At 44.0% G+C, this 26124-nt stretch overlaps 1 protein-coding gene across 7 annotated transcripts in view; it reads right to left on the minus strand.

The window, feature by feature from the left end:
- The window catches only part of LOC139533827 (ankyrin repeat and sterile alpha motif domain-containing protein 1B-like), a 330155-nt gene that overhangs the window by 10966 nt on the left and 293065 nt on the right, over positions 1-26124 (minus strand). For 5 of the 7 annotated variants that reach the window (XM_071332241.1, XM_071332242.1, XM_071332245.1 and 2 more), the window contains 6 exons: positions 22458-22565; positions 21381-21581; positions 17639-17680; positions 16870-16995; positions 9972-10043; positions 8208-8294 (listed from right to left, as the gene is read on the minus strand). In XM_071332241.1, the coding sequence (XP_071188342.1) occupies positions 8208-8294; positions 9972-10043; positions 16870-16995; positions 17639-17680; positions 21381-21581; positions 22458-22565 (636 nt within the window). The remainder of the gene's footprint in view (positions 1-8207; positions 8295-9971; positions 10044-16869; positions 16996-17638; positions 17681-21380; positions 21582-22457; positions 22566-26124) is intronic. The other 2 variants (XM_071332244.1, XM_071332247.1) reach the window with 1 other exon arrangement.

A 26124-nucleotide genomic window follows, 5' to 3' on the forward strand; every position in this document is an offset into this window, starting at 1 on the left:
GTGACTACTAAGCATACCCCACTCTTCCGCTGACAGAGCCTTCCTGCAGCTCCCCAGCATTTGTTCGACAATCCTTTCCGACCTCATCCCCAAATGTTCAGCCACCCTTCTTCCATCCATTAAGGCGGGCCCAGCCATGGCCATTAACTGTTTTAAGGTGATGATTTTGCCCTTCACCAGAATCTTGGAGAAATGTGGAACAGCTGCAGTTGTACAATCCAGTCTTGCCCCAAACACCAGAGGTTCCTCCAGCAGCCAATGCACTGACTCCGCTGAGGTTCGTCTGGACCCCTTCATTATGCTCCACACTCTGAGAAGGCCTCTGTAAAACGGAGGTACTCCCTCTCTAGAAATCTGGCTACTATCAACCAGAAATAAAGCCTTCTTTAAACCTAATCCTCCAACCCTCTGTAATACAAGACCTGCCACCCCTCTCCACACCACATTTTCCGGTCCATAAAGCAACCTTTGAATAAACTGAAACCGGAAAGCAGCAGCCCTACTAGCAAGATGTACAAGACCTTGTCCCCCCTCCTCTTTTGACAAATACAAAACACTTTGTGGAACCCAGTGATATTTATCCCAAAAGAAATCCACAATAATTGCCTGTATCTTAGCCAGAAGGCCAGATGGTGGTTCTAAAACTGACAACCGATGCCACAGTGCAGAGGCAATCACATTGTTAACTATAATAGTGCGCCCCCTATATGACATACGAGATAGTAACCAACGCCATCTCCTCATCCTCCCTTCCACCATTTCAACCACCCCACTCCATTTTTTTTCCATAGTCCCCTCATCTCCTAGGTACACTCCAAGATACTTAAAACCTCCCTTACACCATTCTAGCCCCCCTGGCAAAGCCATGATCCCTCCAGCCCATTCTCCAATCTGTAAAGCACAACTCTTTTCCCAATTTACCTTTGCAGAGGATATTCCCCTAAAACGATCAACCATTAGACTCAAACTATCCACCTCCGCTTGATTTTTCACTAACACAACTACATCATCAGCATAGGCTGAGAAACGAATAGGAGGAATATCCTCTGAAAGGTACACCCCTGTAATGCGACTTCTAATGCTATTTAGTAGTGGCTCTATAGCAATGGCATACAACATTCCTGACAAAGAACATCCCTGCCTAATACCTCTACACACTTTAAAAGGAGCACTCAAACCACCGTTAACTTTCAATACACTTTCAATGTCACCATATATCACCTTTATCATGGCAATAAAACCAGAGCTGAACCCAAACGCCTCAAGCGTGTGCCATAAATATTGATGTTCAACTCGGTCAAATGCCTTTTCCTGATCAATTGAAATTAGACCAGCATCCAACCCAATAGCCCTAGAGACGTCCAAAAAATCACGAATCAGAGAAATGTTATCCCCTATCTGCCTGCCAGGAACACAGTAGGACTGGTCCGTATGTATGATTTGCCCCATCACCTCCCTCAGCCTGTTGGACAAAGCCTTTGACAATATCTTATAATCAGTGCACAATAAAGCCACCGGCCTCCAGTTCTTCACCTCTCTAGGGTCACCCTTTTTGGGCAGTAGGGTGAGGACAGCCCTTCTGCAGCTTATTGGTAGTAACCCTCCGGTTAAACTATCATTAACTACTGCTAGCCAATCCTCTCCCAACATAGCCCAAAAAGACTTAAAAAAGTCAACGGGAAGCCCATCAATGCCTTGTGCCCTTCCATTTTCCATGCCTTTTAATGCAGTGTATAAATCCTGCAAAGACAATGGTTGCTCAAGCTCAACCTGAGCTTCTGCAGCCACCTTTGGGAGCCCATCAAAGAACTCCTGTGTCACTGTTTTATCCTCTTTGTACTCACACTTGTAGAGCTCAGCATAGAACTCTACTGCCCTCTTTCTAATTTCACTAGGGCTAGTGAGCTCTTGTCCAACAGCTGATTTGAGACAATTAATAATTTTTCTTTGTCCATTCTTTTTCTCTAATCTAAAGAAAAATTTGGATGAGGCATCCATTTCAGATATTCCCTGAAACGTACCTCTCACCAATGCCCCCTGTGCTCTGATACCCAGCAGGTCTGCCAATGCAGCTTTTCTCCTCTTGAGGGCCTGAGTATGGCCTCGATCTCCTGTGGTCTCAACCAACGTCATGAGTTCCACTATTTCAAACTCTAGGGCTTTCATTGATCTGGTGATATCCTTGGTGACATTCCTCGTGTATTGATTACAGAATTGTTGAATCTGAATTTTCCCTATATCCCACCACTGTTGAAGGGATACAAAACTGGTCTTTTGAGACCTCCACCTCTCCCAGAAAAAACTGAAACATTTCCTGAAGTGAGCATCACTCAATAAAGTTATATTAAAATGCCAGTATGCGCTTTTGGGTTTTACATCGTTAATGAACACCACCTCTGTTATTAAACAATGATCAGAAAATCCCACTGGGGTTATCACACTTGATTTACAGACCTGAGATTGATGCTCAAAACAATAAAACCTATCTAACCTGGCCATAGAGATGATGTTCTCTCTCACATGCGCCCAGGTGTACTGCCTTGTTCCTCCATGTTGACTCCGCCAAATATCACACAGTCCTTGAGGCTATATGAGGTTCTTGGTGATTTCTATCTAAATCGCTGACTGTGCAGTTAAAATCCCCAGCAATAAATAAATAATCTTCTTTGTTACATTTCTCAATGGTATTTGATAATGTCTCTAAAAACATACCCTCTCAACTGTCACCACTGGGGCATATACATTTATCAGACACATAGTGATGTTTTCATACCTTGCTCTAACTTTTAATAACCTCCCCTCAACTACTTCTTCAACCTCATAAGACAAAGGCAAAAACCCTTTTGAGAACAAGATAGCCACACCCCCACTTTTTGAGTTTTTATGACTACACACCACTGTCCCCCCCCACTCCTTTTGCCACATAACTTCATTTTCCAAATTACTATGCGTTTCTTGTAGAAAATTGATGTCACTTCCCTTTCCCCTAATTAACTCATACACCATGGCTCTTTTTTTACCATCTCTTGCCCCATTTACGTTTAAAGAAGAAATCTTAAAACTGCTCATGGATGAAAAAAATATACAGAGGAAGATACAGCCACCACATCTCTTTACAGAGTTAAAACTGCAACTGAACTCTTTCATTTTCTTTAGAATTTACATCACTTATCACTCTCGTGACCACTTTCTTGAGTCTAGCAATTTCAGGGCTTTTCAAACCTCCCCCTGTAATTTTTGACATCAGAAACTTTGCTGATTCAATAAACAATTCACTTTCAGGGAAAAAATCAGTTACATTGTAATCCTGCATATATTTCTTCCCTTTTGTCAACTTCAGAAATTGACGTATCTTCTCAATCCCATACCTCCCTTCCACCCCATTTATCTTGCTATATTGTTGTGACGCGTCAGATGACTCACTCTCGCTATCCTCCCCAGAAGAAAACGCCACCATCTCTACAACTTGTTCATCTTCAACTGATTTATCAATCTCTACCTTTCTCTTAGAATTAGACCCTTCACCACCCCTTAAATTCTTCCTTTTACTCCTCGGTATTTTGAAAACATCTGCTTCCTTTTCCGCTATTTCAATCTCCTCTTGACCTCCAATTTCATTTTCCAGCACCACCTCAGCGACGGCAGTCGCAATCTCACCGACTGTTTCCCCTCCCTCTTTGTTCTGATCTACCACAATTGCCCCCGTATCCACAATGCCTTCCTCTCCTACTTTTCCAACCACATCTGCCCACCTTCTCCCTTCCCCTGCACCCTTAGCATGTTCATCCCTTCGCGGTGGTGCGTTAGTTGCACCAGCACTAGAGCTACTACCTGGCTCAGCGCGCTCATTCTCGGGACAACTACGCACCAAATGCCCCTCTTTTCCACAGCCAAAGCATTTCATTGATTCAGTAGAAGCGTAGAATACATAATCAAATCCATCAATCTTAAAACTGAACGCTAAATTCAGTTCATCTCCGTCCTTTTTTAAAATCATATGCACTTGTCTCCTATGAGACACGACATGTTTCAACAACGGAGATTTGCATCCAAAAAGAACCTTCTTTATTGTAGATACGATTTGACCATGGCGAGATAACTCTCGCTCCAAAACTTCATCTCTAACAAATGGTGGCACGTTAGAAAGTATAACTTTCTTCGCCGGATTCATAAGCGGAAATACCGGCGTCTGTGTCTCCCGCAACACAACACCCCTCTCAACTATTTTATTCACCTTTTCAATGGAATCTAAGAATATCACTACAGCGCTATTCATCCTTGAGGCTGATTTGATGCTATCATACCCAATGATAGCACCCACAGGCAAGCTACATTCTTCCACTGAACACCCGGCCGCATTTTTAAATTTTAAGTTTTTCAAACTCCTCACTCCCGCGAGTGGCCATTGCAACCAGCCCCACCCGCTGGTCGTGCCCTCGCGAAAAAAAACAACCTCAACTATCCCACCACCCCTATCCGTGCTTAGTGATAATTAAACAAGATACCCTTAAAACAACTAAACTAATCAATATATATATACATACCAAAACCCAATAGAGTGAAAAGAAATTTCATTCGCTCTCACAATCACTCCTGCTTGACGACTCACTCCCAGCATGCACTCCGACGAGAGAGAGAGAGAGGGAGGGAAGGAGAGTGAGACAGAGAGAGAGAGAAAGACAGAGAGAGAGGGAAAGACGGAGAGAGAGCAAGAGAGAGCGAGAGAGAGTGAGAGTGAGAGAGAGAGAGAGAAGGTGAAAGAGAATAAAAGAGAGCAAAAGAGAGGGAGGTGAATCCAGGTTAAAAATGACACTACAGTGGTGGTTAAAGTGGCCCTAGTTTCTCTCTCTGGGTGGTAGTGACGTGCCGGGCCCTCTTACCCTCAGGGTTGGAGATCTTTAGAGAAAGTTTATGTGATGGAAGTTCACTGTTGATCTTGTGAAACTGACTATTTTATTTTTTGCTTCCACCCAGTACTGTTCAGTTCTTACTCTCAGTAATGGTGCTTCCACCCAGTGCTGTTCAGTTCTTACTCTCAGTAATGGTGCTTCCACCCAGTGCTGTTCAGTTCTTACTCTCAGTAATGGTACTTCCACCCAGTACTGTTCAGTTCTTACTCTCAGTAATGGTGCTTCCACCCAGTGCTGTTCAGTTCTTACTCTCAGTAATGGTGCTTCCACCCAGTACTGTTCAGTTCTTACTCTCAGTAATGGTGCTTCCACCCAGTCCTGTTCAGTTCTTACTCTCAGTAATGGTGCTTCCACCCAGTCCTGTTCAGTTCTTACTCTCAGTAATGGTGCTTCCACCCAGTACTGTTCAGTTCTTACTCTCAGTAATGGTGCTTACACCCAGTACTGTTCAGTTCTTACTCTCAGTATTGGTGCTTCCACCCAGTGCTGTTCAGTTCTTACTCTCAGTAATGGTGCTTCCACCCAGTCCTGTTCAGTTCTTACTCTCAGTAATGGTGCTTCCACCCAGTACTGTTCAGTTCTTACTCTCAGTAATGGTGCTTCCACCCAGTCCTGTTCAGTTCTTACTCTCAGTAATGGTGCTTCCACCCAGTACTGTTCAGTTCTTACTCTCAGTAATGGTGCTTCCACCCAGTCCTGTTCAGTTCTTACTCTCAGTAATGGTGCTTCCACCCAGTACTGTTCAGTTCTTACTCTCAGTAATGGTGCTTCCACCCAGTCCTGTTCAGTTCTTACTCTCAGTAATGGTGCTTCCACCCAGTACTGTTCAGTTCTTACTCTCAGTAATGGTGCTTCCACCCAGTCCTGTTCAGTTCTTACTCTCAGTAATGGTGCTTCCACCCAGTACTGTTCAGTTCTTACTCTCAGTAATGGTGCTTCCACCCAGTCCTGTTCAGTTCTTACTCTCAGTAATGGTGCTTCCACCCAGTACTGTTCAGTTCTTACTCTCAGTATTGGTGCTTCCACCCAGTGCTGTTCAGTTCTTACTCTCAGTAATGGTACTTCCACCCAGTGCTGTTCAGTTCTTACTCTCAGTAATGGTACTTCCACCCAGTACTGTTCAGTTCTTACTCTCAGTAATGGTGCTTCCACCCAGTGCTGTTCAGTTCTTACTCTCAGTAATGGTGCTTCCACCCAGTACTGTTCAGTTCTTACTCTCAGTAATGGTGCTTCCACCCAGTACTGTTCAGTTCTTACTCTCAGTAATGGTGCTTCCACCCAGTCCTGTTCAGTTCTTACTCTCAGTAATGGTGCTTCCACCCAGTACTGTTCAGTTCTTACTCTCAGTAATGGTGCTTCCACCCAGTACTGTTCAGTTCTTACTCTCAGTAATGGTGCTTCCACCCAGTCCTGTTCAGTTCTTACTCTCAGTAATGGTGCTTCCACCCAGTACTGTTCAGTTCTTACTCTCAGTAATGGTGCTTCCACCCAGTACTGTTCAGTTCTTACTCTCAGTAATGGTGCTTCCACCCAGTCCTGTTCAGTTCTTACTCTCAGTAATGGTGCTTCCACCCAGTACTGTTCAGTTCTTACTCTCAGTAATGGTGCTTCCACCCAGTCCTGTTCAGTTCTTACTCTCAGTAATGGTGCTTCCACCCAGTCCTGTTCAGTTCTTACTCTCAGTAATGGTGCTTCCACCCAGTACTGTTCAGTTCTTACTCTCAGTAATGGTGCTTCCACCCAGTACTGTTCAGTTCTTACTCTCAGTAATGGTGCTTCCACCCAGTCCTGTTCAGTTCTTACTCTCAGTAATGGTGCTTCCACCCAGTACTGTTCAGTTCTTACTCTCAGTAATGGTGCTTCCACCCAGTACTGTTCAGTTCTTACTCTCAGTAATGGTACTTCCACCCAGTACTGTTCAGTTCTTACTCTCAGTAATGGTGCTTCCACCCAGTCCTGTTCAGTTCTTACTCTCAGTAATGGTGCTTCCACCCAGTCCTGTTCAGTTCTTACTCTCAGTAATGGTGCTTCCACCCAGTACTGTTCAGTTCTTACTCTCAGTAATGGTGCTTCCACCCAGTACTGTTCAGTTCTTACTCTCAGTAATGGTGCTTCCACCCAGTACTGTTCAGTTCTTACTCTCAGTAATGGTGCTTCCACCCAGTACTGTTCAGTTCTTACTCTCAGTAATGGTACTTCCACCCAGTACTGTTCAGTTCTTACTCTCAGTAATGGTACTTCCACCCAGTACTGTTCAGTTCTTACTCTCAGTAATGGTGCTTCCACCCAGTGCTGTTCAGTTCTTACTCTCAGTAATGGTGCTTCCACCCAGTACTGTTCAGTTCTTACTCTCAGTAATGGTGCTTCCACCCAGTGCTGTTCAGTTCTTACTCTCAGTAATGGTACTTCCACCCAGTACTGTTCAGTTCTTACTCTCAGTAATGGTGCTTCCACCCAGTGCTGTTCAGTTCTTACTCTCAGTAATGGTACTTCCACCCAGTACTGTTCAGTTCTTACTCTCAGTAATGGTGCTTCCACCCAGTGCTGTTCAGTTCTTACTCTCAGTAATGGTACTTCCACCCAGTACTGTTCAGTTCTTACTCTCAGTAATGGTGCTTCCACCCAGTACTGTTCAGTTCTTACTCTCAGTAATGGTACTTCCACCCAGTACTGTTCAGTTCTTACTCTCAGTAATGGTGCTTCCACCCAGTGCTGTTCAGTTCTTACTCTCGGTAATGGTACTTCCACCCAGTACTGTTCAGTTCTTACTCTCAGTAATGGTGCTTCCACCCAGTACTGTTCAGTTCTTACTCTCAGTAATGGTGCTTCCACCCAGTGCTGTTCAGTTCTTACTCTCAGTAATGGTGCTTCCACCCAGTCCTGTTCAGTTCTTACTCTCAGTAATGGTGCTTCCACCCAGTCCTGTTCAGTTCTTACTCTCAGTAATGGTGCTTCCACCCAGTGGTGTTCAGTTCTTACTCTCAGTAATGGTGCTTCCACCCAGTACTGTTCAGTTCTTACTCTCAGTAATGGTGCTTCCACCCAGTACTGTTCAGTTCTTACTCTCAGTAATGGTGCTTCCACCCAGTACTGTTCAGTTCTTACTCTCAGTAATGGTGCGTCCACCCAGTCCTGTTCAGGTCTTACTCTCAGTAATGGTGCTTCCACCCAGTACTGTTCAGTTCTTACTCTCAGTAATGGTGCTTCCACCCAGTACTGTTCAGGTCTTACTCTCAGTATTGGTGCTTCCACCCAGTGCTGTTCAGTATTGGTGCAGGAGGAAAGAAAGCCTCTCACCTTGTTTGTAGCGTCGATGAACTTGACTCCCTTGTAGGAGACGGACAGAACAATGGTCGGGACTTTCTTCATCTGTTCTGTAGACTTCTGTAGAGTGGAGAGAGAGACGAAGAGAGAAAGAGAGGGAAAAGAGGAGTCTGAGTTAACATTTGATGTCAATGAGTCAATTAGACTAATGATGGCCACCAACACAAGGCTAACAAGACGGTCTCACCGTCTCCCTCCACAGCAGAACAATAAAACCCTGCAATAAGAATCTCTTCACAATATAATACCATTTTAGAGAGAGCGGGGACTACGGTTGCAAAACTTTCAATAAATTCCCTGTTTTTTTTCAGAGATCCTGGGTTGGAGGATTCTGGATTTACGACTTATTCCCTCCTGATTCCGTGAATCCTCAAACCGGGATTTCGGGAAAGGCAGGGAATTTATTGAAAGTTCTCAGAATTGTGCAACCCCAGTGGGGACAGATAGAGATGAGAGCTTATGAGATGAGAGCTCAACACAAGCTTATAACGAGATAGAATAAGAGGGAAGGGGTGGGAAGAGAGAGATGAAATCAACACAAGCTTATAACGAGATAGAATAAGAGGGAAGGGGTGGGAAGAGAGAGATGAAATCAACACAAGCTTATAACTAAGCAGAAAAAGAGGGAGATAGGGATGAGCTCACTGCACAGAGAGAGCCAGACTATCAACACACTCTCCTCTTTACTAGCAGAATCAATTCCAATCTTCTCAAAGTTCAAAGGTTACCCCGTGCCTTATGGAAAACAATGGGTGCAAATGACATTTTCAAAACGTATAGATTTCCCCCTTGGAGGTCCAATATAACTATCAGATTTCAACCCATAAATATTCCTCCTATATTCCTTTTTATTCCCGCCCAGACTTACTATCACCCGCTCTCGTCTGACAGCGGCATGCTTCTTTTCCCCTTCTCCCATTGTGAAGCTCATTATGCGCTGCCGCAGTGGGGAATGATGTGACTTAAAATCAGTATCACCCTAGTACCATTATTCCACCTGTCAGGGATTTAATATATTCAACAGATCTTGTATGAATTCCTCTTCCTTCTCTCTCTCTCACACCCCCCCCCTGCTCCTCCCCCCCCCCGCTCTCACTCTCTGTGTTTCCTCAACATCAGCATATTTTTAGTGCAGCGGTTCCCTGTCAAGATCACGGGCTTATGAGGGCCGACAAACGCAGCGCTGCGAGACACAAAGACAGAAGACGGGGGAGCAGAGGGAATTACATATGCATATGGACCATGTTGATACTGCGTCCACAAGCATGGAAATATAGAGAAAAGAGGAAGAGTGATGGAGAAGGGGGGGGGGGGGGGGGGGGGGTATAACAGGACGCAGGTAAAGTAGGTACATCGAGAGCGGAGCTCCAAATTTAATGACCCTTGAAGTCTGACAATAAAAACAACAGCATCAATCGTTTTGGCAGATCAAGATAAACTGAGAGAGAGAGGGGGAGAGGGAGAGGTAGAGGCTCTCTGCTCTCCTCAGATGTGACCAAACAGATAAAGATGAGGAAGAGAGAGGACGGTACACATATTAATAGTCTGCTTCCTCACTGCAGTAAGTCAGTAGAGGTAGAGAGGTAGAGAGAGAGAGAGAGAGAGAGAGAGGTGAAAGAGAATAAAAGAGAGCAAAAGAGAGGGAGGTGAATCCAGGTTAAAAATGACACTACAGTGGTGGTTAAAGTGGCCCTACTTTCTCTCTCTGGGTGGTAGTGATGTGCCGGGCCCTCTTACCCTCATCTTGGAGCAGGCGTCTTGTGTTGACTCTGTTCCTCTCAGCTCCTTCACCAGCATGGAGCCCAGGTACTGTCAGAGACATAAAGGTAAACAACGTTAACATTCACATTCCATCCTAGCGCTATTAGACAGACACATGAAGGATCATAGAATCATTCAATGTAAGATGGAAACTTAAATGATCAAATAACTAAAAACTCCCAAAAGTCGAATACTTCAATCTGGAAGAAAACAACAATATTCTGCTGAGATGACATCACTTGCTGTGTGTGTGTGTGTGTTGCAGCTAGCCAGCCAGTCGCATAATAACGCAGTGCTTTCTGAAGTGATTAAAACAACCTGGAAATCCCCAGAGGAGTGTAAACAGGGCTGGGGCAGGCAGGAAATGTGCAAAGTGGGGAGGTCAATAAGTGAGGACCTGGTTCGTGAGGACACAGACCCAATTTAATAAAGAAGGTGGTTTATGGGGACAGTAGTTACGGGGACATTAGGGCTAAAGGGATGTAATGGGTGTACGATTAACTGCTCAGTGCATCTACTGTTGATTTGAGAGCTAAAAGCCCCAAAGAGGATTTCTTATAGGATGTTCTGACACCCAAAGTGCAAACATTGATCGTTTTATACCTAGACCCCCTGACCCTAAATCGTTTACCCTTCAGGATATGCTTTTGAAAAATGTCCCGGCAAAACGATCCACCTAATCTTACCCTTCGTGAAAAGATAACAAATACATTGCATTAGCTTAACGGTAACACAACCACACCCTGATTTCTCTCCTATTTTATGTGCAGTAGAATGAATGAGTAGTCTGGTGGTTGTAGTGGGGTTGTCTGGGCTGGTTACTGCTCTGTCTGGCTCTGTTGTTAACAATGCTATGTATCAAGGGAGCGTTGTCTGTTCTTGTATAGAAAACACTGTAATAACGTTACAAACCTCCAAGAAGCCCCTCTCTCTGGGTGTGCGTGTGTGTGTGAACGTGTGTGTGTGTGCGTGTGCGTGCGGGCGCATCAATGTGCACACATACAGTAAATCATGTTACAGTGTCAGGGTAGTGTCGTCTGATGCTGAAAACGTTACAGAGAACATAGTAATAACATTACAGAGTGAAGACGCTACAGGGCTTTGGGGAATCAGTATTGACCGATTATACAGTTAGGATTATGTGTGTTATTCTAGCCATGTAAGGATGACGTAAGAGCGCTGTCAAAAGAACATCATCTTAAGAGGACACGTTGTGATAACGTTGGAGCAACATCTTAGCAACGTTTCCCTTTAAGAGTACAACAACAGTGCATTCATTATAGGAAGTGCATTTTCTTGTTTCTCCTGTGTTAAAATTACATTCAGCAACCATCACGCCCTAGAAATGGACAATGTAATTATGCTCGACATTAATCCCAAAAGTGGTGAAATGATGTTAGGGTATTGTCTGAGGTTTAATATACAAAACATTGAAATAACGTTAGGACATTGTCTGGTGTAATAAATAATGTATGTCAAATGTGCTGTGATGACATTTGGCGGTCTAAGAATGTTAATAAAGCAAGCATAATGACATTAGAGCTGGTCTATAATAAAGAAAGCATAATGACATTAGAGCTGGTCATTAATAAAGAAAGCATAATGACATTAGAGCTGGTCATTAATAAAGAAAGCATAATGACATTAGAGCTGGTCATTAATAAAGAAAGCATAATGACATTAGAGCTGGTCATTAATAAAGAAAGCATAATGACATTAGAGCTGGTCTATAATAAAGAAAGCATAATGACATCTTAGCTGGTCTATAATAAAGAAAGCATAATGACATTAGAGCTGGTCTATAATAAAGAAAGCATAATGACATTAGAGCTGGTCTATAATAAAGAAAGCATAATGACATTAGAGCTGGTCTATAATAAAGAAAGCATAATGACATTAGAGCTGGTCTATAATAAAGAACGCATAATGACATTAGAGCTGGTCTATAATAAAGAAAGCATTATGACATTAGAGCTGGTCTATAATAAAGAAAGCATAATGACATCTTAGCTGGTCTATAATAAAGAAAGCATTATGACATTAGAGCTGGTCTATAATAAAGAAAGCATAATGACATTAGAGCTGGTCTATAATAAAGAAAGCATAATGACATTAGAGCTGGTCTATAATAAAGAAAGCATTATGACATTAGAGCTGGTCTATAATAAAGAAAGCATTATGACATTAGAGCTGGTCTATAATAAAGAAAGCATAATGACAGAGCTGGTCTATAATAAAGAAAGCATAATGACATTAGAGCTGGTCTATAATAAAGAAAGCATTATGACATTAGAGCTGGTCTATAATAAAGACAGCATTATGACATTAGAGCTGGTCTATAATAAAGAAAGCATTATGACATTAGAGCTGGTCTATAATAAAGAAAGCATAATGACATTAGAGCTGGTCTATAATAAAGAAAGCATAATGACATTAGAGCTGGTCTATAATAAAGAAAGCATTATGACATTAGAGCTGGTCTATAATAAAGAAAGCATAATGACATTAGAGCTGGTCTATAATAAAGAAAGCATAATGACATTAGAGCTGGTCTATAATAAAGAAAGCATAATGACATTAGAGCTGGTCTATAATAAAGAAAGCATAATGACATTAGAGCTGGTCTATAATAAAGAAAGCATAATGACATTAGAGCTGGTCTATAATAAAGAACGCATAATGACATTAGAGCTGGTCTATAATAAAGAAAGCATTATGACATTAGAGCTGGTCTATAATAAAGAAAGCATAATGACATCTTAGCTGGTCTATAATAAAGAAAGCATTATGACATTAGAGCTGGTCTATAATAAAGAAAGCATAATGACATTAGAGCTGGTCTATAATAAAGAAAGCATAATGACATTAGAGCTGGTCTATAATAAAGAAAGCATTATGACATTAGAGCTGGTCTATAATAAAGAAAGCATTATGACATTAGAGCTGGTCTATAATAAAGAAAGCATAATGACAGAGCTGGTCTATAATAAAGAAAGCATAATGACATTAGAGCTGGTCTATAATAAAGAAAGCATTATGACATTAGAGCTGGTCTATAATAAAGACAGCATTATGACATTAGAGCTGGTCTATAATAAAGAAAGCATTATGACATTAGAGCTGGTCTATAATAAAGAAAGCATAATGACATTAGAGCTGGTCTATAATAAAGAAAGCATAATGACATTAGAGCTGGTCTATAATAAAGAAAGCATTATGACATTAGAGCTGGTCTATAATAAAGAAAGCATAATGACATTAGAGCTGGTCTATAATAAAGAAAGCATTATGACATTAGAGCTGGTCTATAATAAAGAAAGCATAATGACATTAGAGCTGGTCTATAATAAAGAAAGCATAATGACATTAGAGCTGGTCTATAATAAAGAAAGCATAATGACATTAGAGCTGGTCTATAATAAAGAAAGCATAATGACATTAGAGCTGGTCTATAATAAAGAAAGCATTATGACATTAGAGCAGGTCTATAATAAAGAAAGCATAATGACATTAGAGCTGGTCTATAATAAAGAAAGCATAATGACAGAGCTGGTCTATAATAAAGAAAGCATAATGACAGAGCTGGTCTATAATAAAGAAAGCATAATGACATTAGAGCTGGTCATTAATAAAGAAAGCATAATGACATTAGAGCTGGTCTATAATAAAGAAAGCATAATGACATTAGAGCTGGTCTATAATAAAGAAAGCATTATGACATTAGAGCTGGTCTATAATAAAGAACGCATAATGACATTAGAGCTGGTCTATAATAAAGAAAGCATTATGACATTAGAGCTGGTCTATAATAAAGAAAGCATAATGACAGAGCTGGTCTATAATAAAGAACGCATAATGACATTAGAGCTGGTCTATAATAAAGAAAGCATTATGACATTAGAGCTGGTCTATAATAAAGAAAGCATAATGACATTAGAGCTGGTCTATAATAAAGAAAGCATTATGACATTAGAGCTGGTCTATAATAAAGAAAGCATAATGACAGAGCTGGTCTATAATAAAGAAAGCATAATGACATTAGAGCTGGTCTATAATAAAGAAAGCATAATGACATTAGAGCTGGTCTATAATAAAGAAAGCATAATGACATCTTAGCTGGTCTATAATAAAGAAAGCATAATGACATCTTAGCTGGTCTATAATAAAGAAAGCATAATGACATCTTAGCTGGTCTATAATAAAGAAAGCATTATGACATTAGAGCTGGTCTATAATAAAGAAAGCATAATGACATTAGAGCTGGTCTATAATAAAGAAAGCATAATGACAGAGCTGGTCTATAATAAAGAAAGCATAATGACATTAGAGCTGGTCTATAATAAAGAATTGATTAAAACAAAGTTTGGTTTATGAAGACAACGTTGTAATGACGTTAGAGAATTGTCTCTGGTTGAATGAAGATCATTGTGTGTAATAGAATAAGTGCGATGACAGCGTCAGGCTTTAGAGGACTTGTCACTCGTCCCTCTTCTCTCTTTTTACATCCTCAACTCTATCCTCTCTCCCTCACTGTTACTCTGTACACTGCTTACATCCTCAACTCTATCCTCTTCCTCTGTACACTGCTTACATCCTCAACTCTATCCTCTTCCTCTGGACACTGCTTACATCCTCAACTCTATCCTCTTCCTCTGTACACTGCTTACATCCTCAACTCTATCCTCTTCCTCTGTACACTGCTTACATCCTCAACTCTATCCTCTCTCCCTCACTGTTACTCTGTACACTGCTTACATCCTCAACTCTATCCTCTTCCTCTGTACACTGCTTACATCCTCAACTCTATCCTCTTCCTCTGGACACTGCTTACATCCTCAACTCTATCCTCTTCCTCTGTACACTGCTTACATCCTCAACTCTATCCTCTCTATCTCAGTGCTTAACTCTCCATGCTTTTTTAAATGTGTTTCTTTTACCCTCCCTCCCTCCCTCCCTCCCTCCCTCCCTCCCTCCCTCCCTCCCTCCCTCCCTTCTTTTCTTTCTCTCTCAGATTCTCCTCTATCTCACTTCGTGGGGCCATGTGGAGCTTCAGTCCTGGGAGAGTGGTTGCTTGGCACCGATTATTTTATTTATTTACACTTTCTCTCTCTGCCTTCCTTTCTCACTCTCTCAACCCACACTACATTATCCCTCACTCTCTCAACCCACACTACATTATCCCTCACTCTCTCAACCCACATTACCTTATCCCTCACTCTCTCAACCCACACTACATTATCCCTCACTCTCTCAACCCACACTACATTATCCCTCACTCTCTCAACCCACACTACCTTATCCCTCACTCTCTCAACCCACACTACCTTATCCCTCACTCTCTCAACCCACATTACCTTATCCCTCACTCTCTCAACCCACACTACATTATCCCTCACTCTCTCAACCCACACTACCTTATCCCTCACTCTCTCAACCCACACTACCTTATCCCTCACTCACTCGACCCACATTACCTTATCCCTCACTCTCTCGACCCACATTACCTTTCCCTCCCTCAACCCACATTACCTTTCCCTCCCTCAACCCACATTACCTTTCCCTCCCTCAACCCACATTACCTTTTCCCTCCCTCTCTCGACCCACATTACCTTTCCCTCCCTCAACCCACATGACCTTTTCCCTCACTCTCTCACAAACTCTCTCGCTTACTCACCTCACTCACTCACTCACTCACTCACTCACTCACTCACTCACTCACTCACTCACTCACTCACTCACTCACTCACTCACTCACTCACTCACTCACTCACTCACTCACTGTTTCTCTCTCTTTCTCTCTAATCCTCTAGCCCCCTCTGCCCACACATCTCCACAACAGCACCTCTGAGCCAATCGCTATGCACAACTGTGCAAGAGTCAATCACAATTCAACACGGCTGGCCCCGAGAGCCAATGGTAGCCTCCAGACTCCAAATGGGAGCCAATCATCTTCCCGGTGATTCATCAGCTGAAAGTGGGTAGTAATCAGTGTTACATGGTTGCTGGGGCTAAGCCAATCAAATGTACATGTGCAGTATCCTTGGTAACATGGTTGGTTTTATGTAACAGGAGGCTAAAATTACTGCAGCAGCGTGAATAGCTTGGTGCAGTATTGATCGAAGGGTGAAACATGGTTTTACTCCTGAATACCTCCAGTGTGTCGGTTAGGTAACACAAGTGCAGGTCATTTAAGTCAGAGGGCATAACATATGTCAGCTATAGGCCAGGGCTAGAGTAGATAGTGGGAGTGTGGAGAGCTGTCAAAGAGTATTATGGAGTGTCAGTGTGTGTGTGTGTGGGGGGGGGGGGTCCCTGAAAGTGTGTCTTGGACCCCCTTGGCAGACAGGGCATCTCTCCCACATTACTGTAGAACAGTAGTATTCAATCCCTTTCAGCGGAGACCCCATTCTTTCCACCAGAATTGCTGGTTGAATTTTCTTACCAATAATTTTTTTTCAACTCCAACCTAACCCAAGTACGACACAACCTTATAATCTGTAAATTTTTACATCAACAAAAAACCTTCATTATAGTTTATTATCTTATCAAAATGAAAATACATTTACTCAATAAAATTGTATTTGTTTGTATTATCTTTCTGAAAAACGTATATTGTCCCATACAATAATCTGTACTCCAAATGTTTTGTTTTTATTGACCCCACTGATGTTCCCATAGCGGGGTCGCGACCCCGACACAGCACACTGCTGTGGAATATGATACAATGCTAATGTAGCGTTTTTCATGCATACACATTCACAAGCATATTATACATGCATGAAAAGCATACTAACATACACACACACACACACACACACACACACACACACACACACACACACACACAGTATAACGTAGAGACGGGACTACTCACGTAAGCTTCATAGTCACACGACTGGAAGATGAGTTTCTCGGGGTGGTGTTGCCAGTACTGCACTGGAGTGGACGAGGTGGCCTCGTTGGGAGGACGCAATGTGATTGGCTCGCACCATTCGCCTTGCTGTAACGACAGCCAATGGCATGATCAGACACAGGCCACGGATGAGGAATCACAGCCGATTACAAGGAAAAGGATTGGGCACAAACTTAAGTCAAGCATATTCTGAGCTGACATATCTAGTCTGTCAGATATGTGCTGCTGTTTGCTCCTAACCACAATGCACTTCTATGATGTAACAGGATCTATCCAGACTGACTGAACATGAAAAGCTTAACAACAACGCTCCAACAACATTTCAAAAACATTTTGAGTCCCTCACTGTGTTTCTATGGACCCTCCTCTCCTAATGCTAAGTGCGTTTTAACAGTCTTAGAAGGGTCATATTCAAATGGCTTTTCATACTGTTTAATTCCCCTAGCTAGTGCTATAATGCTCACACCTCCCCTAGCACTGTGTGGAAAATCCCCTGTCCTTCATCCTTTTCAACAGAAACAGGAAATGGATATATATTTAGCTACAGTACTTTTCCCTTGGCCAATATGTTCAAAATAAAATGTAAATGATCATGAGTAAATGGACTTGTATTATCAACAAATATAATGTACATTTATATCACGTACATTGACAGTTGACTGTTTGACTGTTCGTCACGTACATTGACAACAACAGTATTTGATGCACACTAGCATCACAGACAACTTACAGTATCATTTCTTGCAGAAGGTCTTTCTCCAACATCATGAGACTGATAAATAAATAGAAATAAGATCTAGGATCAGGACAACAAGAAGTTGGTTGATAACATAGAGTTGGATAGAGGGTGCACTTGCCACAAAGCCTGTTTTAGCATGGGCAGCGCCATTGAGGACTTTCATCAATGGAGATAGCCCTCAATGGCGCTGCCCATGCTGTCATAGAAACCATTATGGCAAATATGCAAAGACGTGGCCTCTATCCAACTCTATGGTTTATAATAATCAAGCAGACGATAATCACACAGGCAATGTTTACAACAAGGCTGGAGTGTGAGGAAATCCTCCCGTCACAGTTTCATAATCAAAGTCACATGACAGGTGCTGATACACTACTATACGGAAGTGCTTGTTTGTTTGTGTCACATCCATCTGCGTCTTAATGAGATACTCTGGAGGTGAGGCAATCAGGGATAATGACATCGGGGTAAATAGCTGCAGGGTGAGCCCTAGAGGATCAGAACAGGTAATCTTCTGTTCTTCTGGGGGGGGGGGGGGGGGCAGAGAGAGGGGGAAGAGAGGGAGAGAAAGAGAGAGGGGGAAGAGACAAAGATAGAGACACAATTGGCAAAACACAATTATATAAAGAACAGAAAGAGCACAGAGAAAAAGAGAGAGCCTCATTATCCCTGTAATGGGGCCCACGGCATGATCTCTGACTGCCTCAGTAGCAATGGGGGGAGTGGGGCATGATCTCTGACTGCCTCAGTAGCAATGGGGGGAGTGGGGCATGATCTCTGACTGCCTCAGTAGCAATGGAGGGAGCGGGGCATGATCTCTGACTGCGACTGCCTCAGTGGCAATGGGGAGGGAGCAGGGCATGATCTCTGACTGCCTCAGCAGCAATAGGGGGAGTAGGGCATGACCTCTGACTGCCTCAGTGGAAATGGGGGGGAATAAGGCATGATCTCTGACTGCCTCAGTGGCAATGGGGGGGAGCAGGGCATGATCTCTGGCTGCCTCAGTGGTAATAGGGGGGGGGGGGGGGGGGGGGGGCATGATCTCTGACTGCTTCAGTGGTAATGGGGGGGGGGGGGGGGCATGATCTCTGACTGCCTCAGTAATAATGGGGAGGGAGCAGGGCATGATCTCTGACTGCCTCAGTAATAATGGGGAGGGAGCAGGGCATGATCTCTGACTGCCTCAGTAATAATGGGGAGGGAGCAGGGCATGATCTCTGACTGCCTCAGTAATAATGGGGAGGGAGCAGGGCATGATCTCTGACTGCCTCAGTAATAATGGGGAGGGAGCAGGGCATGATCTCTGACTGCCTCAGTAATAATGGGGAGGGAGCAGGGCATGATCTCTGACTGCCTCAGTAATAATGGGGAGGGAGCAGGGCATGATCGCTGACTGCCTCAGTGGCAATGGGCGGAGAGGCAATGTGGAGGGAAAAGGGGGAGAAAGGGAGAGATGAGGAAGGAAAGAGTGGAAAGTAAAACAGAGAGAGAGAGTATGTGAGTGAGAGAGGAATAGCGAAGCCTCCATAATGATTCCCTCTACACGACCTTGACTCACTGCACTCACCTGAGTGCTGCTCTAAAGAGGCCAGTGTTGTGAGTCGTGACACAAACGCACTTCAAGGAGTCAGTCGTTTATAAACATAAGAGTGTGTCTGGTGCGACAAGCTCTGTGAATCACACACACTCTCACACACACTCCGGATGGACCCTAGTCGGGGTAGATCAAAGGAACGCTTAAGAGAAGCTGCTCTCCCAGATGCCTCTGACTCCCCGACCGTGCTTTCATAGGTTGGTGCAGAGGTGCAATAGGATGATCATGGATTTTGGTAGAGAGGTTACCATACTGTACCATGCATGCTAATATTCAGTACATTCGGAAAGTATTCAGACCCCTTGACTTTCCACATTTTGTTACGTTACAGCCTTATTCTAAAAATTATTAAATTGTTTTTTTCCCATATCAATCTACACACAATACCCCATAATGACAAAGCAAAAACAGGTTCTAGAAATGTTTGCACATGTATTAAAAATAAAAACTGAAATATCAAATTTACATAAGTATTCAGGGCCACTCAAGTTCATTCAGAGACTTGTCCTGAAGACACTCCTGCGTTGTCTTGGCTGTGTGCTTAGGGTCGTTGTCCTGTTGGAAGGTGAACCTTCACCCCGGTCTGAGGTCCTGAGCACTCTGGTGCAGGTTTTCATCAAGGATCTCTCTGTACTTTGCTCCGTTCATCTTTGCCTCGATCCTGACTAGTCTCCCAGTCCCTGCCGCTGAAAAACATCCACACAGCATAATGTTGCCACCACCATGCTTCACCGTAGGAATGGTGCCAGGTTTCCTCCAGACGTGACACTTGGCAGTCAGGCCAAAGAGTTCGATCTTGGTTTCATCAGACCAGAGAAGCTTGTTTCTCATGGTCTGAGAGTCTTTAAGTGCCTTTTGGTAAACTCCAAGCGGGCTGTCATGTGCCTTTTACTGAGGAGTGGCTTCCATCTGGCCACTCTACCATAAAGGCCTGATTGGTGGAGTGCTGCAGAGATGGTTGTCCTTCTTCACAGAGGAACTCTGTAGCTCAGTCAGAGTGACCATCGCGTTCTTGGTCACCTCCCTGACCAAGGCTCTTCTCCCCTGATTGCTCAGTTTTTGACCGAGTGGCCAGCTCTAGGAAGAGTCTTGGTGGTTCCAAACTTCTTCCATTTAAGAATGATGAAGGCCACTGTGTTCTTGCGGACCTTTAATGCTGCAGAAATGTTTTGGTACCCTTCCCCAGATCTGTGCCTCGACACAATCCTTTCTCTGAGCTCTACGGACAATTCCTTCAACCTTATGGCTTGGTTTTTGCTCTGACATGCACTGTCAACTGTGGGACCTTATATAGAGAGGTGTGTGCCTTTCCAAATCATGTCCAATCAATTGAATTTACCACAGGTAGACTCCAATCAAGTTGTAAAAACATCTCAAGGATGATCAATGGAAACAGGTTGCACCTGAGCTCAATTTCGAGTCTCATAGCAAAGGGTCTGAATACTTATGTAAATAAGGTATTTATGTTTTAATTTTTTTTAATAAATAATCAAACATTTCTAAAAACATGTTTTTGCTTTGTCATTATGGGGTATTGTGTGTAAAGTGATGAGGAAAAATTGTTAATAAATTTTAGAATCAGGCTGTAACGTAACAAAATGTGGAAAAAGTGAAGGGGTTTGAATACTTTCAGAATGCACTGTATATCAGTTAAATAGCATGCCAATACGGGTTGGTAGAGCAGTTATGGTACCGTATAGGGCAGGATTCCCCAATAGGCAGTCCGAGGGCCAAATATATATATATATATATATATGTATTTTTTTGTAAATAATTGTTGTTGGACATAAAAGAAATTAGCTCAAAGTGATTTTTATTTCTTCCCAAGTACGGTAGTTTCCACGTATAAATAGAGGCATATGTGATCTTATCCCAAAGTAATCAAGGTTTGAAATGATTCTATTTTTATCTAATACATTATCTGTTTGGGATTCTTACGGTCAATTTGCAGTGTACAAATTATTTATAACAGCGTTCTGCCCACCGACCATCCGAGAGGATGAATGATATGTCATATTATATTAATCATCACGCTTTCGTAGTGTGGTAGAGAGGTCAAATAGGGACACACAGGAAAATAATTGTGAGAGGCTGCTGTCTATTCCCCTCCCTCCCTCCCTCCCTTCCTCCCCCTCTCACCATGCTGACTTGGGCCATCTGCCGCTCCAGTTTGGAGCGAGGCATCTCCTCTAAGTAGTTGTCGTTGGAGCGCTGGCGGCGCCGTGCGTCCGCCTGCATGATGAGGTGCTGCACGTCCAACGAGCCCCCCGGGACGCCCGCCGTGGGGTACGCAGCCTGGCCCGGAAGGATCTGGGGAGGGGTGTTGCAGCCACCGGGCTCCTGGGAGGATGGATGGACAGAGGGGAGGGGTTATTAAATGGTGGTGAAGTGTGCCATGTGATGCTTTTGAGGCTCCATGATAGGCTGTATCTAGAAAAGGAGAGGTCAAATGTCAAGACTGCCACTACTGGCAATTCCCAATGTGGACATGCCTCAAGGGGGGGCGCAAATTAGGGAGAGACAATAATGGTATAATGATTCCACTACATAGTGATTGCCTTGCTTACCTGTTACATCATTATTTTCACTAGCGTACCTCTTAAAATGAAGCTGCTGAGTGTTGAGCATGGATTCTAAGTGGTTTCTAGTGGTATGCTTTTGGAGCGTGGCAATATGCTATGCTGAATAAACCTTCAGCTTCCTCTCTGTTTGCTAGCCTGGCTCTGGACGTGGACATCAGACTAGATTTGCAGTGGAGACACAGCCCAGCCCCTCTGTCTGGACCGATTTGTTAAATGGAATGAAAGCAGGCGTCTGGGCCTTGAGAGGCTGCAGAGGAGCAGCCACATCCTGGCTGCCGGATCAAATTGAGTCCCAGGAGGTGAAGCATTTCCAGGGCCTTTGTAAGTTGAACATTAGACCCATACGCACTGGGGAATGGAATCCAGCATCTTGTAATTAGTATCCAGGACCGGCAGGGAGAGGGGAAACTGCGGTGCTATTGTGGTCCTGGCGGCATCCATTTTGTGTCTGCCGGGAGACTTGTGAAGGCTAACAACAGCAGTGGAGATATTTCCCCTAAGCTCACTGAATCTCTGTCTGCAGTCTCTAGGACTACTACCATCTGGGAGGGAAGAGAGTGAGGACACACACACACACACACGTATGTACACTGCACACACGTATACATGCACTGCACACACTGCACACACTGACCCGTAGGGAGATGGCCCGTGGGGGTTTCTGTGGAGGGTCTTGGTGAAGCCTGTCTCCCAGCGAGGCCAGAATTCTCTTCCTGTGTCCTATCAGACTGACCTTCAACACCTAGGGAGGAAGAGAGACACAGGTCAACAACCTATCAACACAACTGTTAGAACACAATTATCAACATGTATTTAACATGGAATCAACGTGAACTAAGCATGTAATAAGCCCCCACTGAAGTAAAACCCAGTTATGAGAGTGTTGGATTCAAATCCTACCTCTACTGGTAGTGAGGCACTCTGGAATAATACAAAGACCACGGTAATAAACTGACAACATCACATTTATAACAATGGTGATGGTGCCATCAGATGTGACTGCCTGAGGTAAAAACAGATGTTGTAATCAGAGGAGGCTGGTGGGAGGAGCTATAGGAGGACAGGCTCATCATAATGGCTGGAATGGAATAAATGGAATGGGGTCAAACATGTGGTTTCTATACATTTGATATGTTTGATACTGTTCCATTGATTCCATTCCAGCCATTACAATGAGCCCGTCCTCCTATAGCTCCTCCCACCAGCCTCCTCTGGTTGTAATAAGCAAAACATATGAGTGTTTCTATTAAACATTAATATATTCAAATAACCGGGCTTTCAAAGAAGGCACAATGAGTCATAATGGTAAAAACACAGAGCAGACCATGTGTAACATCATTACTAGAATTATTATCACATAAAGGCACCAGCCTGGTCCACCGTTACAAGGTAATTAGGTTTGCAGTGAAACACACACACACTAGTTTGGTTTGTCCTTCCTGGCACATTCTGCAGGGGGTTGAAAGGGCTGCCAAAAGACTGGTTCCAACACCCTAGATTTGGGTGTGTGTGTGGCTCATACAATGTCTTGGCAGTAAGCTCTTCTCCCAAAAGGCAGTGGATGTAAGTGTGTGTGTGTGTGATGTGGATCAATGAAAGATGTGTGTGTGGATAAGAGGACAGAGGAGGGAGGATGTAGGTGTGTGGATAAGAGGACAGAGGAGGGAGGATGTAGGTGTGTGGATAAGAGGACAGAGGAGGGAGGATGTAGGTGTGTCGATAAGAGGACAGAGGAGGGAGGATGTAGGTGTGTGGATAAGAGGACAGAGGATGGAGGATGTAGGTGTGTGGATAAGAGGACAGAGGAGGGAGGATGTAGGTGTGTCGATAAGAGGACAGAGGATGGAGGATGTAGGTGTGTCGATAAGAGGACAGAGGACAGAGGATGTAGGTGTGTGGATAAGAGGACAGAGGATGGAGGATGTAGGTGTGTCGATAAGAGGACAGAGGAGGGAGGATGTAGGTGTGTCGATAAGAGGACAGAGGAGGGAGGGAGGATGTAGGTGTGTCGATAAGAGGACAGAGGAGGGAGGATGTAGGTGTGTCGATAAGAGGACAGAGGAGGGAGGATGTAGGTGTGTGGATAAGAGGACAGAGGATGGAGGATGTAGGTGTGTGGATAAGAGGACAGAGGAGGGAGGGAGGATGTAGGTGTGTCGATAAGAGGACAGAGGATGGAGGATGTAGGTGTGTGGATAAGAGGACAGAGGAGGGAGGATGTAGGTGTGTCGATAAGAGGACAGAGGATGGAGGATGTAGGTGTGTCGATAAGAGGACAGAGGATGGAGGATGTAGGTGTGTGGATAAGAGGACAGAGGAGGGAGGATGTAGGTGTGTGGATAAGAGGACAGAGGAGGGAGGATGTAGGTGTGTCGATAAGAGGACAGAGGAGGGAGGATGTAGGTGTGTGGATAAGAGGACAGAGGAGGGAGGATGTAGGTGTGTCGATAAGAGGACAGAGGATGGAGGATGTAGGTGTGTCGATAAGAGGACAGAGGAGGGAGGATGTAGGTGTGTGGATAAGAGGACAGAGGATGGAGGATGTAGGTGTGTGGATAAGAGGACAGAGGATGGAGGATGTAGGTGTGTGGATAAGAGGACAGAGGAGGGAGGATGTAGGTGTGTGGATAAGAGGACAGAGGATGGAGGATGTAGGTGTGTCGATAAGAGGACAGAGGAGGGAGGATGTAGGTGTGTGGATAAGAGGACAGAGGATGGAGGATGTAGGTGTGTGGATAAGAGGACAGAGGATGGAGGATGTAGGTGTGTGGATAAGAGGACAGAGGATGGAGGATGTAGGTGTGTGGATAAGAGGACAGAGGAGGGAGGATGTAGGTGTGTGGATAAGAGGACAGAGGAGGGAGGATGTAGGTGTGTGGATAAGAGGACAGAGGAGGGAGGATGTAGGTGTGTGGATAAGAGGACAGAGGATGGAGGATGTAGGTGTGTGGATAAGAGGACAGAGGAGGGAGGATGTAGGTGTGTGGATAAGAGGACAGAGGATGGAGGATGTAGGTGTGTGGATAAGAGGACAGAGGATGGAGGATGTAGGTGTGTGGATAAGAGGACAGAGGAGGGAGGATGTAGGTGTGTGGATAAGAGGACAGAGGAGGGAGGATGTAGGTGTGTGGATAAGAGGACAGAGGATGGAGGATGTAGGTGTGTGGATAAGAGGACAGAGGATGGAGGATGTAGGTGTGTGGATAAGAGGACAGAGGATGGAGGATGTAGGTGTGTGGATAAGAGGACAGAGGATGGAGGATGTAGGTGTGTGGATAAGAGGACAGAGGAGGGAGGATGTAGGTGTGTGGATAAGAGGACAGAGGATGGAGGATGTAGGTGTGTCGATAAGAGGACAGAGGATGGAGGATGTAGGTGTGTGGATAAGAGGACAGAGGAGGGAGGATGTAGGTGTGTGGATAAGAGGACAGAGGAGGTAGGTGTGTGGATAAGAGGACAGAGGAGGGAGGATGTAGGTGTGTCGATAAGAGGACAGAGGATGGAGGATGTAGGTGTGTGGATAAGAGGACAGAGGGAGGATGTAGGTGTGTGGATAAGAGGACAGAGGATGTAGGTGTGTGGATAAGAGGACAGAGGATGTAGGTGTGTGGATAAGAGGACAGAGGATGGAGGATGTAGGTGTGTGGATAAGAGGACAGAGGATGTAGGTGTGTGGATAAGAGGACAGAGGATGTAGGTGTGTGGATAAGAGGACAGAGGATGTAGGTGTGTGGATAAGAGGACAGAGGATGGAGGATGTAGGTGTGTGGATAAGAGGACAGAGGAGGGAGGATGTAGGTGTGTGGATAAGAGGACAGAGGAGGGAGGATGTAGGTGTGTCGATAAGAGGACAGAGGATGGAGGATGTAGGTGTGTGGATAAGAGGACAGAGGAGGGAGGATGTAGGTGTGTGGATAAGAGGACAGAGGAGGGAGGATGTAGGTGTGTGTTCCAGCTAGAGAGTTGGTAATTAGAGTGAGTCTGAGACCTAGCCGTGAGCCTAATGACTCTCCCTACGCTACCGCTATTACACACACACACACACACACACACACACACACACACACACACACTATTGATTCCTTCCTCTCCAGCCCTCACTCACCAATTACTGGCCCGCATCTGTTACCACACACACTTAAGAGCAACCAAAAGAGAAATCTAAATAAACTCTAATTATTATTTTCCCAATCCAGAAACAAGAAGAACATGTATTTTCCTATACAGGAAACCCACATTGCGGCTTTAATTTAATACATACTATATCTCATGATTATGGCCACCTGGCCATATGAAAATCA

This window comes from Salvelinus alpinus, chromosome 11, assembly GCF_045679555.1.
Source record: "Salvelinus alpinus chromosome 11, SLU_Salpinus.1, whole genome shotgun sequence".
NCBI classification, from domain to species: Eukaryota; Metazoa; Chordata; class Actinopteri; order Salmoniformes; family Salmonidae; genus Salvelinus; species Salvelinus alpinus.